Source organism: Melospiza melodia, chromosome 12 (genome assembly GCF_035770615.1).
Source record: "Melospiza melodia melodia isolate bMelMel2 chromosome 12, bMelMel2.pri, whole genome shotgun sequence".
In the NCBI taxonomy this organism is placed as follows: Eukaryota; Metazoa; Chordata; class Aves; order Passeriformes; family Passerellidae; genus Melospiza; species Melospiza melodia.
In genome coordinates this window covers 14,371,635-14,389,548 of record NC_086205.1, presented here as the reverse complement: position 1 = coordinate 14,389,548, position 17,914 = coordinate 14,371,635, and the positions used below count along the sequence as shown (strand labels likewise).

The 17,914-nt window shown below is 39.9% G+C and overlaps 1 protein-coding gene across 4 annotated transcripts in view; it reads left to right on the top strand.

Annotated features, from left to right (window-relative positions):
* Positions 1–17,914, top strand: part of SLC9A9 (solute carrier family 9 member A9) — a 173,108-nt gene that overhangs the window by 41,191 nt on the left and 114,003 nt on the right. For all 4 annotated transcript variants that reach the window (XM_063166932.1, XM_063166931.1, XM_063166933.1 and 1 more), the window contains exon 6: positions 6,222–6,327. In XM_063166932.1, coding sequence (XP_063023002.1) covers positions 6,222–6,327 — 106 coding nt within the window. The remainder of the gene's footprint in view (positions 1–6,221; positions 6,328–17,914) is intronic.

The window sequence follows — 17,914 nt, the reverse complement described above, 5'->3', positions numbered from 1 at the left end:
TAAAAATGGATTTGTTGACTTGAGAGAAGTTGGTTTGATTGAGCTCCTTATTTGTGATAATAAAGATGACTGGTAGGTGTTTACATGTTAAACAAAGATTTTTAATCTCAAGGTAGTAAACAAACATATGCCAGGTAAAATTTTCTAGTATTTCTAAGAAGAAGGAAATAATATCACAGCACTCTGCAGGTTTTAGTCCTGAAGTTTATCTGAAGATTTTCAATCTAGGTATTTTGGCATAAAAATAATTTAGAATTGCTCTTATGTGCTGTGTGTTCTCTTCCATAGAAAACTAACACTTTAACTAAGATTAAGAAATTAATTTAGGACTGGATATACTTGGGCCTGTGTTTTCCATTATAGACTGTGATCCTTAAATATCAACAATACTTTGTGATGCTTCAAAAGACTTTCATGTCTCTAGAAAGGACAGTTAGAAACTTCAGGGACAAAACAAGGTCACTCTTGACCAAATAATTCATCTTAGAGAGAACATCTCCTTCGAATAATTTATCATTTTCAGTGGAGAAAGTTTCTGATTTTAAGACTTCAGGTGAGAGGTTAAATTTTAAGAAATAGAATTTCTAAATTCCCAAAGTATTCCTTCATTATTCTTGATTTAAAACATGACACCAGCATTTACATGTTTCTTTATTCTGATCAATAGGCATAATTCATCACATTGTCAAGGAAATCATGTCTTATTGTTTCATCTGCATAAACCAGCACAGATTTCCCTGTTTCACTGTTGAAAGGGTTGCCTTGTGTTAGCACTGGGATTTGGTTTCTGATGTGCCCTGACTCTGGGAGTGGTTTTGGGCTCCCTTCAGAGGTGGCGGGGCAGTTCCTGGCTGTGCTCTGTGCTCACACAGGTGTCCCTGCTCGGGAAGGGACTGGGGAGCCCCAGCTCTGGGTGCCCCTCAGAGACCTCAGTGACACTGCCCTTCAGAGAGCTCAGAGTGCCACTGCCCCTCAGAGAGCTCACAGTGACACTGCCCTTCAGAGAGCTCACAGTGACACTGCCCCTCAGAGAGCTCACAGTGACACTGCCCCTCAGAGACCTCAGTGACACTGCCCAGCAGAGACCTCACAGTGCCACTGCCCCTCAGAGAGCTCACAGTGACACTGCCCCTCAGAGAGCTCACAGTGACACTGCCCAGCAGAGCTCACAGTGACACTGCCCAGCAAAGACCTCACAGTGCCACTGCCCTTCAGAGAGCTCACAGTGACACTGCCCAGGAGAGACCTCACAGTGCCACTGCCCCTCAGAGAGCTCACAGTGACACTGCCCATCAGAGAGCTCACAGTGACACTGCCCCTCAGAGAGCTCACAGTGACACTGCCCCTCAGAGAGCTCACAGTGACACTGCCACAGGGCTTGGTGGCCCAGCTGCACAGTGACACTGCCACAGGGCTTGGTGGCCCAGCTGTCCCTGTGGCTCCAATGGGGCAATAAACAGCACAGACCTGGCACAGGGGGGTAGGACAGGACCTCTGCCCCAGCCACCAAAAATACACAAACAGCACAACTCTGGGCAGCCTCCAGGGCTGCTGCTGGTAACACCTTCTGGGCAACCACCTTCCCATCCAAAGACATACCTTTAGCCCTTTCTTTTGTTTTCTTTTCGAATTTTTGACGTTTCAAGTATAGAAAACTGATTTACCTTCAGAGGGTTTGCTGAAGCACAGCTATTTCTGAGCTATATGAACTCCCTTACCTTTGGTCACATTGACAATCACAAGGCTCTTCCCTTTTTGAAGTTACTATGGTTACAGCTGAACTGGAGCTGTGGGTTGCACTGCTCTTGTTATTGATAAAATTGGATATTTATCAGAAAGAGCAGTTTCTGTTTCTCATAAAATCGAAGGATTTTGCATTAAGAAGCATAACGTATAAATACAACAAGGTAATGCATTTCAAACACTATGTAAGACGGTTTATAAATGTGTTTTAATTAAAATATATGTCCTCTTTCATCTTTTTCACCACTGAACTAATCTGTGAGGGCTGTGACTTACTAAAAGGGAAAGGAGTCTATAATTCCAATTGGAAACTTTATTTTTAGACAAAGTCAATAGGAAATAAAAGTTAGATTTCTCTAATCTTATTTTCTTCTCATTTGATACTGCACTCCTAAAAGAATTTAGGCCCATGAGCTATGAAAGACATTAATAGCTCTAGTCAGAAGACTGAGGTACAATAATACCAGTACTTTATATAATGCTGTAATTTATTTTTTGTTTCCCTATTCTTTTAAAAGTAACAGCAAAGTAGCACTGCATACAGTTAGCATAGGGATTGTTGTCATTCGGTGATATTTCAGTTATAGATACTTTTTACAGGCATCTCTAACAAGCCAGTTTGTTTCTACATTTGTCCAAAGACACCTTTCACAAAGCAGCTCCACAAACACTTCTTATGACTTGGGTTCAACTGAAATCATCTTGGGCTTAGCATGTGACAGATGTTACCTCAGCCCATGAAGTCAGGGAAGAAGTGAATCAGACTTTTGTTGGCATAAATAAAATCTGTGAAAATCTTAGATGCCTCACTATTTCCTGCTTCCCATCACTAAATTTTAACTGAAGTTCACAACCCCTTCTGAGTCAGCAGCTCTGGCACACGTTATTTCTGTTGGTGTCGGTTTTCCACTGCCACAAAAGGTGCTGGTGCTCCCCCAATGACCTGACCTTCCAGCCACTTCTTTACCCACCTCTTTTTCTGTCCTCATTTGCTTACACTGAAACAAGAGATGCTGAGTACTTTAATGAAAAGTAGTTGGTATCCTTGTAATACATGTTGTATCTAATGAATTATATGAGTCTTTAAGTAGTTACCACACAAAAACCAAGCCCTACTCACTGCTGCTCTGCAGTGCCTTCAGAAAGCCAGGGGCCAAGCTGACTGCAGTGCAACATCTACAAACTTGACTTAGATATCAAAGTTCTCACAGACTGGACATGTTACTGTGGTGTAGGATTATTTTTAAATTATTTCACTTGAGTTTTAAAGTCATCTGTTTGACAAAACATGATGTGACTTCCTTGGACATGATGACTATTCCTAGAGCATTATTCTGTCCAGAGGTAACTTAAATTAACTTTCTTCCATAGCAGAGCAGCACATCCCCTTTGATGTGGCCATTCTGACCTATGCCCAGGGATTCTCATAATTAATGAAGGCAAATGTGGTTATGGGGAAGTGCCCAGACAGTGGTGGTCAAAACAAGGTGAAAATGTGTCCTGGAGCTCTTAAAAGGGTGGATGTGCTAAGGATCCTGCAGACCTAAAGATCCTGTTCTTGTGCAGACACTGTTTCTAATTTTCATTAATGGGTTGGCTAATGCAACGGAGGGTGTTTCTTTATGGTACAATATTCTGCTGAAAGGAGATTGCAAACACTTTGAAAGGCATGGTTAGAATTCAGTATGATTGCTGTAATGATTTAAAATAGACAAGGATAAACGCTACTTGAAAAAAAAGCATCTTCATAGACAGCATAGACAGAAGTGAGCATTCACTTCTGAAAACAATTTCAAGTTTACAACCTATGAAAATGAGTCATGAGTACCAATACATAGCAAAAAAAAAAAAGGAAAACAGGATTTACTAACATGTTCTACAGCATTTTCTCCTTTTATTTCTTGACAGCGAGTGTCAACTGCATTACTGGGACATGGTTTTAGGCACTGTATTTCAGGGAAGATATGAGCTGATTAGAGGGCAAGAAAACATTACTAAAGGAGGGGATTGAATGAAGTGAGTCATTTAGGGAGGAGATGTCTGAAATGAGTCTTTGAATAGACAAATTCTGCTGAAAGAAAATCAGAATAAATATGACAAATTTTTGTCTCTCATTAGGCTAGGAATGGAAATTGCAGACTTGAAAAGCAGGAGGGGAGATTTGGGTTAGACATGATTCAGGAATAATTGCATTTATAAATGATATGAATACTGAAGAGCAAGTTAGACTCCCTTGAGTTTCATGCAACCAGCATCATTTCAGTTCTTTGAAAACAAATCAGATAAATGTCTGTCAGCAGAGGTGGGGCTGAAGTTTGCTCTGCCTTGGGCCAGACAAGAGAGGGACAGAGCAGAGACCAGGACCCTTCAGTCAGGGACAGGTAAAGAAGATCCAATAACCTCCCCTGGAAATGGAAAACATTTGAAATGGAAGATATTTTCTGAGAACTGGGTGAACTGGAGAGTTTCTCCCAGAAGAGGCAACTGATGCATTACTGTGTTGCTTGATTTATTATTTTGCTTTCATTTGAAAATATTAAAGTAACATTTTTGGGGTAGAGTTGGAAGAGAAACAAGAAGAGAAAGTTGTTTATTTAGGAGGCAGGAGGAAGGAGAGGAATGTGTACGCATCCGTCTAATTGCCTTGGCCTGCTCCACACACACCCCAGCAGTACACTGACTTTGATTACTGTTTTCTTTGCCTTCTATCAGTATCACAGGGACTATTAACAAGAGCCCAAACTAATTAGCTAATAAGCAAAAGCTGAAAGTGGCAAATAGTTTTAGAAAACAAGTCTGTTTTTATGCCAGTGACATTAGAGAGCAGGAGACCAAAATGAGTCCACATTTAGCACATTAAGTCAGCATTGCTAATCAGGCAAAAACCTGAATATAGATGTTGGTGAACCAAGAAAACATCTTTTGTCAATAAAGCTTCTGCCTACACCTTTGAGCTATTCTGGGCAAAGAACTCTTTTCCTAGTTTAAATTATAACTGCAGTGGGAGTAGATGGGTAAGGTTACCAGGATGGTTAAATATAACTAGCTAATTTAAATATAGCTATATCAGCAAATGTTCAGCTACACACATCTCCTAAATTGTCTTCTGTAGAATAACACTTCCAAAATTCTTCAGAGATAACACATCAACAGAGATCACTTTAACATAAAATCTCACAGGAGAACTGAGAATCTATTTTGGGTTTATAAACTGATTTTGAGATTACATATATACTTAAGTGCCATTTAGAAAACCTTAGCAGCAATGCTTTGAAAGTTCCAAGAAATGTCATTAAGACAAAGCATAATCAGCTGGTCATGCTCTTGTATGAATTATCAGCAGTCATGTGAATGTAAAAGTATATTATTTTTATTTCTAAAATGTCAGATGTGAACATGGCATCCCAGAGGCACTCCTAATCTTTAGGATTCCTGGGCTATAAGGACTGAGTCAATTGCACAATTATGTACTAGAATGAGCACCAGTGAAGCACTGAGTTACCATGTGATTTTTAACCAGACAAGTAATTGGGAGTCTTTACATTAAATTCTGTTTGAAATTAGAAAGTTCTGCTTTGTCTATGCAAAGAGAAGATAATAAGAATTCAAATAAGACATACAAAGAACGCCGCCTTCTTCAGCTGGAGTTTTTGAAATGCAAAATAGACCATAGGAAGGACTGTGATCCCCTGTCTGCAGGGAGGGGGGGAAAAACAGAGAAGGCCTAAGATAATATCTACAGGATTTAATTACCTGAATAGGAACCAAATACTAATACTCCTGGTGATGTGTGTCTAAATAATTTGCTCACCTTCAATTTAAATTCACCACACTGTATTTTTTCTATTGCACTGGTGAACTGGAAATCAAAAATAGGGTATAAGTCAGGGAGAACGAAGGAACTTAAACTACTGGTATGCTGAAGGAACCTTAGAATGTGTTGTAGGTGTCAAATATCCTGGTCTGGGTCAGAGGCTTCCTGGGTACCATGAGCCACATCCTTGCTGAGCGTGGGGCAGGACAGGGTGGGCATGCTGCACATCCCTTAGTGGACACATGTAACAGATGGGTAATTGTTATTATATCCTTCTTAAAACAGGTAGACCCTACTGATCACACACAAAATCCACAGCAAACCCAACTCTTTTCAGCACCCTTATTCCTCTGTGGTCACAAGATCGCAGTGCTTCATGCACAGTGACCATGCTGTGACATTTTCATTTCTGTAGGATTCTCTGTGTGAGAGGGAAAGCTTCTTCCTAACTCAGCTGCAGCAACAAAACTCATAGACATAATTAATTTAAGGATCTCATATTTTCCAGTTGATCCTTCTTAACTCGTTGTTATCCACTTAGGCAATTGCTCTTAGGCAATATATAGGACTGGGCTTCCCAAACCTGCATTCTAACATTGCTTTATTTCTTGAACTGCCAGAGGAACATGAAAATACCAACTCACTTTGCTTTCTTTCCATGCAGTGACAGTCCTTGCTATTTTCCATGAGCTGAATGTGGATACAGATTTGTACACACTCCTGTTTGGAGAGAGTGTCCTAAATGATGCTGTGGCTATCGTGCTGACACAGTAAGTTACACCCACCTCCATGCTTTACCTGGGGAGATCATTAAAGCTTTTCTCACTGGTGCCATTCTCACTGATATGGTTTGTTCAAGTACAGCTACATCATTTGAAGGTTTTGTTACAAAGATGTAGTTTTAGAATTTTTCTTGGTTTGTTAGCACTAGAATTCCAATACTGCTCATAGCAACTGCATATCCAGAATGCCATTTTAGTTCATGTTCTTTAACCCAGAAAGCACAAAGTGGTACACAGTATCTGCTTATCTACATCTGTCTATGGAAGCTGGCAGAGCTTCGGCTGCTACTATTATCTTAAATTTATATATAGCTTTTTTATTCTCAGGAATCCTCAAACAGATCACAAATGATGGGCCAAAATCACACAAGTATGTGCTGTCCTAAAAATATAGATGCTAAGTACATGATTAATGGGATCTCAAGTTTACTCCACTCTACATGCATTATATGCTTCCCAGAGCTTTGCCAGAAATACAAATAATCCTCTCAGATAATCTTAAAAGTAACAGAACTGCAAAGTCAAATTCACTTCTCCACGATGTTTGAAGGTGCTTCACAGTAAGCCTCAATTCAGTGCCAACTTTCTCCTTAAAACATGGTTCCTTGAACAAGGATTTATCCTATCCCTCAGAGTTACAGTGTTTACAGTAGTTAAAAGATGAGCTTAATATTTTGTCTGAAACCCCATGAAGTTTCAACTGATAATAATTGCTGCAAAAAGACCCAAACCTGTTTCACAGTACAGAAAAGAACTAGCATTCCTATTTAGCTTATCACTCTCCAATTATCAGTCTAGTAACCTTCACCCACACTGAACTCCTCCCAGAGTTTCCAGAGCAAGAGCAATGTTTTCAGGTGCTGCTGAGTGTCTGAGCACAGCAGCCCAGGGTTAGATACAGCCCAGGGTTAGATACAGCATGGCTGTCACATCCCGGGACTGGGGCTGGAATGTGTCACCTGGAGAGCTCTGGTACACCAGATAATAAAATGCACAAAAGGAAAAGTAAGCAAACACCAGAGAACTCGGTGAGACAGCCACAGAACAGCACTGAAGCAGGTATTAGAATTGGGAAGAGGTGTGTAGGTGGCAATGTCTGAGATTTTTATCTCTCTCCCTTGGCGTGGTTTAATAACAGCCAAGACATTTTCAGCTCATTGAGGCTCCTCCTCTGTTAGTGCAAGGTTCCAACAGAGGAACAGCAGGGCTCCAAGCAGCTCAAGGAACCCAGAGTGTTTGAAATCTCTCTAGTTTTCTGTCACCCTGATGCCAAAGCACACAGATCTCCCAAAGGAGCAACTCAACTGCAGAGCAAATCTAAAAGGAAAAGTCCCATCAGATTCCAGTTCCATCAGTATTCCAGTACATGATTCATGAATTTCTAAGCTCTGCTCTTCCCAGTACTCAAGGCTAGGGGTTATGCACTTCAGCCTATCTACTCCTCATGTTTTCTTTGCTGTTACATGGGTGATTACAAATCTTTAGAATAGAATCTCTTGTCACTGGAAAATTTTTTTGTGATTGTTGTGATTTTTTAATATATTCACTGTGACCAATTCTTTGATTTCTAAAGTAATTTGCAGAGACTGAAGAGAATACATGGCATCATCAGTTTCACATTTCATTACTCTCTGGCTTAAATAATCAGATTCTGCACAAATACAATACTTCTGCAACCCAATATAATCTTCCTGTAGCATTTTAAGTAAAGATATACTGTTAATATTGCTAGCTTCAGGTCATTAAAACCTTACTAAACCAACCAGAGTTTAAATGAAGAAAATTGTTTTTCTGCCACTGCAAAAGAACAGCTATTTTTTCTCCTGTAACCCATACCATTCTTGTGTGCAAACACAACATGTTCATAATTACAGCAATAGATGTCTATTTAAAAAGGTGTGAGAATAATGTTTACAAATCTGGAAAAGCAAGAGTAAGTAATTTAGTACACTCTATAATGATAACCAGAAAAATAGAATATGAAAATACACATTGTTTTTCATTATCTAACAGAATAAGTAAGATAATATCTGCAGGAGTGACTCGCTGCAGGAGAGGTAGGAAGAGAAAAGAGAGGAGGCCCTTATGGCAGGAGGTGGCAATTTGGCAAGGTGAAGGCAGCGTGGCTGTCTGCCAACAAGGCTTTAGATTGATCTCTCTCCTTTCTTTCAGCTTCTCCCTCCAGTCTCTATTTTTCTTGTCCTGTTTATCATTTAGTTTAAGAAGGACAGCAGCAGGAGCAGCCACCCCTGCATTTTTCTAGGGATTTAGCAAGTCACAGGAGCTGTGCTGCTGCAAGAGTGTGTGCACACAGTGAAAATCCCAACCAGGGACACCAGTTCTCCTGAGGCCATCCCGCCCCACCAAACACCTGGGTGTTTGTGCTAACTGCAGGTTTCATTTATAGTGTGCTATTTTAAGATAATCCGTGCAGGAGGGATCACTGTGACTCAAATTGACAGCAGTGGCTGCAGGAAGGCTGACAAGCTGTTCTGCATCTGGGAGAGCTCACACACACAAGGGCCTCTCTAAACAAGGGCATGGGAGATGCAACAAGGATTTCCTCATATCAAATCACTTCCAGAGTTTCTAACAACTTTTTGTTATTAGGATAAAATTCTCCTTTTAATAAAAACTTGTGAGAATTCTCACAGAAAATAAACATCAAGAATTCCAAGTATTTAAGAAAACTGATAGCAGACCCTTACAAGACAGTACTTAATTAGATTATTAAACATGTCTGCTTTTACCCAGAAAAACCCATATGACTAATTATGCCACAAATATTTCCTACATACTTTGTTTTCCAGAATACTGACTGAGGAAAATCCTGATAAAAGTAGTTTTGTGGTTCCTCTGAAATATTTCCAGGATAAACATATACCAACTCAGGTCATTGTACATGTTCACTCAAAAAGTACTTTCGTTCTAGTCTAGACAAAGCTTATACAAGTTAATGTCATGCCCAAACCCTTCTTTCTTGGGAGAAGCTTGTATAAGGCTTTCTGAAATAACATGGCAAAGGTAACTGATTTATTGAAAGTTGATTGAAAAACAGTATCAATTTCCAGGGGAAATAACTCAGAGGCTGGAGTTCAGCTCAGTTTGGGCTGAGCACCCTCTAAGGCTGTCTTTTCTCAGTCAGTGATTCCTATGATTTTCTTCGGCAGACAAGAGAATCCCTTCTGACACACTGTGGGTTGTGACACACTGGTAGGCACAGACATTGTATTGCTAATTTTAGTGCAGTTAAGACATTTTCTGTGATATAATGGACCACAATAGAAAACAGAAAATTAATAAGAATCTTTAAATCTTTCCGGTTCTAAGTACTTGTTCACCTGTATTGTTGTTATTATTTCAATGGTTTTAATTCTGTTATTATGTCACTGAACTTGAACGTAGCATACACAAGAGAGCAGTGTAATCAGAGACTGAAAAACAGACATTGGACAAACATCAAATGCAGTCACAAGAATTCAGTCTGTATTTCATGTGGTCATTGGCCCAAGTGATGTAACTGTCTGTTATCTGCAAGTGTTACTTCCCTACTTTACACAATTTGTAATTGTTGTTCCTTGAGTATTATATGTTAAAATCAGCTGTTCTGCAAAGGAAAAGAAGAGATATTGTAACCATGCTGCTGAATAATTAAGTTGAGAGCTGGGAGTTGCAAGAATAATATTGTCTTTGAATTGCTACATATTGCTTGATGTATATCTCAGTAGATGTGAAGCTCCCTTTATGATTATATTTTTCTTTTTTTCTTTTGTCGTGGACTGTCTCTAATTTGGATCCTTTGCCCTTTTACTTTTGAAGCATTATTCTGTATAGTTTTTGCCACACTTTGATTCCTGAGCACATTGAATAACAAATTTTACAGAGGAAAGACATCTGAATGTTCTCACATCATATTTTCCCACAAACTGCAGTTATATTCAGAAAGTGTCCTTTGAAAGCAATGTTGTGGGTTTCGATATGTACTGTGTCAAAATCTTTTGTTTCATGTGTATCAATTAAGAAACAAGGACTTTTCTCTTAGCTAACCCTTTGTTTCAGCTTCCTCCCCACCTGTAGGTAAGTTTGTTGAATGTAAGAACACAGGGAATTCTGTCAGCCTGAATCCCCTTCCTCACGCTGAGATTTGTTAGGCACTATTAGCAAATGACAAATAGTATTGAGTCATCACATAAGAGAAGAAAAAGGATGCTGGTTTCTCTATGGCCCTTATATTTTTAGCCATTTTTAAACCCTGCATGTATTCATGCAATTCCTTAGTGTCTCTTACAATACTATCTCAGCAACTGGAGTGAAAATGAAACTAAATTTAAGTTCTGTTTATTCTCAACATGTACCTGAGTGCTAAGATGTTATTCACACATCCTAGACATATCAGTACAGAGAAACAGTGTAAAAAAAACACTTCTATCCACAAGTGGGCCCTTATGTACCCACAGCTAATAGCTTTAGTGTACCTACACATAGAACTCTTCAGCCTAGGAATTCTTTTTCAAAAGGATAAAAGCCTCACTCCTTGCCAACTAATGAACAAAGTGTGCATAGAACCTTTACAGGAAGGAAAGAGGGAAATAAAAGTACCTGTGCCATCAGAGAGGTGACAGGTAAAAAGTATCAACACATGCAAAATTTTCCTGTTTAAAGAAAATAGATTTCTAAGATGAGAAGAGATAGTGAAATGAAGATGTAAGAAAATGAGCTGGTGAAAGCAACAAATGGACATTGTGAAGGCATGGCTAGGAAGAAGAAGCAAGAAAGAGAGATAAGGCTCATTGTGTAACTACAAATCATGACAGTGATACATAAACCTGTAGCTAGAACTCTTTAGAGAAAAGAAAAGCTTGTTTACTCATAAAGATGCAGAGTAAAATCTGATTATCTTTCTCTGATGCAATTTTTCAGTTTTATATTGTTTTGTTATGAATATCTATATTGAAATCCTTAAGTAGTACATCAAAATCTACTCCTGAACTTAGGAAACTGGCAACAGAATAGGAATTAGGACAGCTAATTCTAAAGAGTGGTATGTTGCAATCAGGCAGTGAACCTGAATTCAGAAAAGGAATGAGATTCTGCCAGAAATACAGAGGGTGCTCCCAGACCCTCTCTTTGTAGCTGTCTGGTTGGGCAGCCCTGGGGGTTCTGAGGCCTTTATGAGCTCAGTTTGAGCAGGGGCAGTTTAGATGAGGGGCTGCCTTTGCAAAGCCTGACTCAGAAATCCCAGCTCAAAGTGACACCAGCACTGGAACCCAACAGACAGGGAGAGTGCTCCATGGTCCTGACCTGCATGGCTTGGAATCCTTGACAAATATTTAGGGATTTCAGTGTCTGGGAGACACAATTCTGGACCAATGACTAACTGGATACAGGCCTTGCCTCATTCCAGATAAATGCTATTTGTGATTTTATTCCCACCTGTTCCTGAGGAGAGATGTCTGTAACATTGTGGAGGAGAATAAAATAGAATCCCCTGAAAACCTGAAAGCAAACAAAATGCTGGATGGAAGCTCAGCCCAATCATTTCATTTACTGGTTCCCTTAGACAAGATGGATTTGGCTGCTATTCCAAATATTGTTGGAAAGTTTTATATAACAAGCAGCCATTCATACAGTCAAATAACAGAGTCATTTATATATTAATAGAGCAAGGAGTTAATTGTGCATCACGTTACTGAGTGATTTTGAAAGGTAGATGAGGAGTCCTTTCCTCTATTATTTCTCTAATAATGAAATTTTGGTTGTCCATCTGCTCTTTTTACCTTTGAGGAAGGGTTTAGTCCCAGCTTATTTTGTTGATGATAATTAGAGTTTCACGTCACTGACCATCTGGAACAGGAGATGTGAGCACTGGGAAGCTAACCAAACTTGCTATTAGCAGGAACTTTAAAAGAGCTTCTTTCCCAGAATAGAGGAAATCCCGCATAAAATGTTTGCATCTCTGCTTAACAAAACTTCCTTTCTTTTTTCCTCCATGAGCTTTACTGTACAGACCAGTGTTATACTTAAACCAGAGGAAAAAAATGCTGTTGAATTTCTGTAATGCTTCTTAAAGCCAAAATTTCAGTATGAAAATGGACACTCAGAAGAGAATATTTTCAGGAAGTAGTTCTTACTCCTCAATTTTTTTCACATTTCAGTATTTCATATCACTTTTTCCTATATTAGTGCCATATTAAAATTTTACTTAGGATCTAGTTGCTATATGCTAAATGCCATACCCTCTGTGCTGCTGGGTGTGGGTGAGCTGGAGCTGTGCTTTGCCCTGCTGAGGGCCCAGCAGAGTGTTGGTGCAGCTGAGCAGGGCTGGCCCAGCAGCAGCTCTGTCTCCCCAGCATCCCAGGGGTAGGAGGTGGGCAGACACTTGGGAGAGGACACAGGGAGGACACAAAGGGATATTCTGTACCATATGATGTGCTCAGCAATAAAAGCTAAAAGAAAGGAGGAAGGGGCAGATAAATGTTACTGCATTCATATTCCGGAGCAACTGCTCCACACACGTGGCATCACTCACCAATGGGAAGCAGAGAATAGAACTTTTGCTTTCCTTTGCTTTCACACACAGCTTTTGCTTTGTTAATGTGCCTTTATCTTCACTCCTGAGCTTTTTTCCATCTTATTTTCTTCCTCCCACCCTATCCTGCAGAGGAGGGAGGGATGGAGTGGCCGGGTGGGCACCTGTCACCCAGGCAGGGCCAGCCCACCCCAGTTCTCTAATTGGCACTGCTTTGTCTGTGCAGTTTGTTTGAACAGGCAGCCCTCAGCTGCAGACTGCTAAGCAAGAGTAGATTTCAGTGAGCAACGTTATGGAGATTGCCCTGAGGGATGTATGAAGATGGAGCTTAGCTCAAATCAGCTGGGAATGTCTGTACTTGTCAGACCCAATCAAACCAGAGGAGCTGCAGGTATCTCCATCCACTTGTACACAAACAGACAGATAAGTTTTAAGTTCAGAATTAAGAGTGCTGCTTGCAGTCCTTGCAAATCACACTTAAGTGGCACTTATTTAGCTTCACTTTCCCTGCAAATGACCAAACTGGCATCAAAGCTTCATTTCAAAGATTTCTGTTGGGAGCTCTTCAGAACTGGAGTACATCATGGTACCAGTCAGCCTGGGTTTTGAGCTCTTCAGATGGTTTTTCTTGTCCAAATAACCTTTTTCTAGGGAATAAGACAGATTTTTCCTGAGAGCAAGATAATTACGTACAAAGTCTCATTCTATTTACAGAGACAACTTATAGAGTCTAATTCTACTTACAGAGACAACCCCTTTTATTTTAAAAGTATAGTATTGATATTATTTCCCTTGAAGTGTTCCAAAAGAAAGCTGATTTCATCCTCTCTGGACGAAATACTGTATGTAAGAGTCTGTCTGGCTCTTGCAATAAATTAACATACATATCTTGTCTCCTGGCAGATAGAGGAGGAGTGTGTGTCAGAAAGGTGTGGGAGTCCTTTCTGCCATTTCATTTGCAAGGTAGCCACCAATTCCTATTCATGCCCAAATCCTTCCCAGAAATACAGTCCTGGAGAGCACAGCTATCTCAGAGAGACAGAGAGTTTGTCACAACAGGATACTCCATAAAAATGCTGTTATTCCTTGGATATCAGGTTATGATTACATGAACAAAGAACCCATTCCTACTGTGGGAGAATGGACTATTTCCAGTGGCTACCCAGGAACACTAGGAAAGACTGATGTCTCTTGTGATCCCTCTGTGAACCACTCCAGAACCTCTGCGCTACAGTTCAATTTGAATTTCATCATTCTGACCTGCTCTAAGCATATTTTTTTTTTACCAACAATATCTGGTAAACTGCTTCCTCCTGCAAGCCTTGATCTTTTAAGGCTCAAATCCTTGAACTACTGAGGCTGTTAGAACTGACACAAGTCTTCATGGAATTTTTTTGCATGTGCATATTTATATATATATGCATGAGGAACTGTCCATAAAGCACATAAAAATAATGCAAATGTTATCAGACACTCACTAGTTACACAATGCCCAAAAATTTTCATATCTTACAAAGGAGAGGTACCTTTTGTAAAAATTTTAATTAAATGTTATTTTAAGTTCATTTTTTCATACACAGAAACCCCCCTCTCTCCATACCCAAGACATCATTTCAGTGTGCATGTTTCACCTTTTGGAGTAGGAACTTTAATGGTTTCAGGATATACTTCTGTCACTTGAGCAAAGAGAATAATTGATAACAGCAGCATCAGCTGCCTCCTTCAGTGCCAGGCACAGCAGGAGTGACTGCAAACCTCCAGTTACTGCACTTCACAGCTGCTTCAATGATGAGACTCAGCAAATTTCTATTCTTGGGATTCATTCCAATGGTAACAAAACTGCACTCTCTCCTTGTTTCCACTTGCTTTTCTGTTGGTCTGTCTTTCTCTCCCTTGTCTTTCCAGAAGACAATGGCCAGCATCTCCATCTCACTCTACCCTTTGCCCTGAGCTGCATGACCAGCTCTACCACTTCCTGGCACTCTCCAGTCCCTAGGTCTCCCACTTGAGATAAAAAGAAATTATTTCTAGAGATAATCTAGGACTGTAAACCCCAACCTCCTTCATACCCTAAAGTCAAGAGGGTCCCTGCCTTCATTCCTGGTGCAAGCACCTCTTCACTATCCTTCTTATTATGTTGTGACAAACAGAGGAGGTAATGAGGACAGGAGGGGTGATGTGACAGTCACAGCACTGGGGACAGCAGCTGGCTGAGTCTGGGGATCAGCAGCTGCAGAGGGAAAAGTCACATATTTAAGTTTTAGATGGTACATGCCTAAAAAAATGAGATCTTGGTAGATTTTTAGTTGATGAAGTTTATCAGATCTCCACTGAGATTTGTCAACTAAACATTTTGGAAACCTTTAAAAATTTGCATAATTTTGTCACATTTTCAGAAGGGTGAAAGCTACGTAGGAAGCAGATGGATAATTTCCTCTTTCCTCCCCTTGGAAATGAAATTCAAGTCTGCATTTCAAAGTGGTTCAGTGAGAAAGCTGTGTAATTATGTGGTTGTAAGGTTTCTGTCCAAGATAAGCACAGAGGTAGTCTCTCTATAATGGCTCTGCAGAATGCCAATTTAAAGAGGGAAAAAAAAAAAGAGAGAGAGAGAGAAAAAACTCTTCATGGCAATTTCAAATACAACGTGGCAATGTAGTCTCAATGGTGACATTTTGGCAAAGTCACAAGCTGTGACAGATACAGAAAAGACTCAGGGCAGCAGTTGTGCAAGTGGCCCTGAGAGAGCTCCGTGTGACAGAGCTGGTGCAGTTCTGCCGTGTTCAGGGCAATGGGACTTGGGAACATTCCCTGTGAAGGCCATGATACCAAGGAAAGACATCCACTCTTTTTGTCAGTTTGCTCTTAATGCATTTGGAACGTTGATGTTCCCTAACTAATTGCTAATTATAATGATCTACATATTCTGAAAGTAATGTGCATGTGTGTATTTGGATGTGTTATTTGGATTTCTAATGAAATTTCAGCATGTTTCTGGGGAGACATAGTGATGCTAGAATTTGGATTTTGAAAAGGAAGGTTTAAATATTATTAAAACTTTGAACAAAGTAGTATCCCAACAATACATTGAATAAACTGATATTCACATTTTTCCCTTAGTAATTTCTCCATTGCAAAATCTCACAAAAGTAATATAGTTTTAGACTTTAAAGCTTTTTAATTTTGTATCCCCATTCACTGAAAGTTTACTTTATTTTCACTTAAAAGAAATCAACCTGTTTTTCTTTCCACATTGTTCAGCTGATCTGTAGCAAGCACAGCCAGAAGCAATAATGAGAGAAATGAGAAAAATGGAGTGCCTAGCAGGCTGCTGTTCCTGCCTCAGACACACTGGGAAAAGGTTACAGCTAGATGAAAATATTCCTGAAGAATTATATCAGCCTCCTGAACCATTTAACAGTGTACATCTTCTTTATTACAGTGTTTTTATTCCAAGAGAGTAAGGTGAAAGGTATTTCTAAACTCTCATTATAGGATGTTCACAGTTTTACATTTTATTTCTAGCATTAGCAGGACTTAGTCCATAGCTTGGAGAGTGTTTTCCCTGAGCATTGTTAGAGTGAAGTGAATGCAAAAGTTTCTGAGGCAAGACTCCTACATTCTAGTAATTATGAGGGTAATGAAGCTAGGTAGAATAATTTTCCTCTTATTAATAGCTGTGTTTAAGCCTCATAGAACTTCCTGTCTGGGGAAAGTATTTATTTTTAAACTAAGTGGTGGAAATGAATGTGTTATACTACATGTTTATCCGTAAATCAATGGAGTCTTTACAAAGCCAGAAAGAAAAATTATCTGTTTGGCTGCCTGTCATTTCTGTGAGGTTTTTCACAGCGCATTGGAAAGGCCAATAGCATATACCTTCATTTTAACAAAAGATGTTCCTTAATTCTTTCAGTCTCAGCACTGAGGAATAATTCACAATCGGCTGGCAGCTGTGCCTCCCAAAGCCTTAGCATGTGTACTTACAAATAATTCATTCTTATCAAAGCAAAACCTCTCATCCAGTATGTTTGGCATTAGGTCACTTTGATCAAGTGATTTATATTGAGGAAATTGGGATGGTAGGATTTTATTATCCAGATTATTTTCAAGATTCCCATTAACTTTTAGATTTCCTTCAAGTAGAATATGTTAAGTAGCAAGGCTTAAAGGTGACTTATCATTCGAAATTCCTGTACAAAGGATAAAGAAATACAGACTTCCAGTTATTTTGAGTAAAATATCCCCAAGGATGGAAGTCAGAGAAACAGAATGAGTGTATATTTTTGTGTGTTTTCTTTTTTTTCTCTTCTTCCTGTAATCCTTACAGATAAAAAGAAGGTTTTGCTGTTTTAATTGCCTTAGAATTTGGGACTGAATTTCTATCCACATCAGCTTCCCTGCTTAAGTGGTGATTCCCTCTCTTTGTTTAATTTTACCACGAGTGAAGTTCAGCAATCCTGCAGATTGCCAAGAGCTATTGGCAGGTGCCGTAATCAGCACTGACTTCATGCTTGAGCAAACCAATTTCCACAAGGTTCAGCAGCCCTGTCTCTGCTCTCAGCAGCCCCAAGCTGCTGAAATGAACCCCCCAGGCTGTGGAGAGCCAGCCACAGCTTCAAAGGGCTCCGGGCAGAGCAGCCTTTGCAGTTCCAAGGCAAGGAGAACAGGTCCAGGATGGATGTGAAGCCGCCTTTCAGCCCGTGTGCTGCCCTGCCCGGGTCCCGCTTGCTGTCACACTCACAGGCTGCCCTCAAAACCTCTCTGCTCCTGTGGGAGCTGCTGCTCTTCAGCCAGCACTCACCAGAGGTAAACTTCACTTTCAAATAAGCCTGGACCTATTCTTCTATCACCTTCTCAGAAATTCTATCTTTAAATATTTTTTTCCCAGAAGAGATTTACATGGACTATTTACCTGCCCAGCCCAGTGGGTTTTTCCAGTGGATGACTATTAGTGCATGTACTGGGACTTGTTGGATTGTGATTCTTTGTAAAGCACTGTCCAGTAATTTGTTTTCATGTTCTCACATTAAAGGTCTAGGAGGTTAA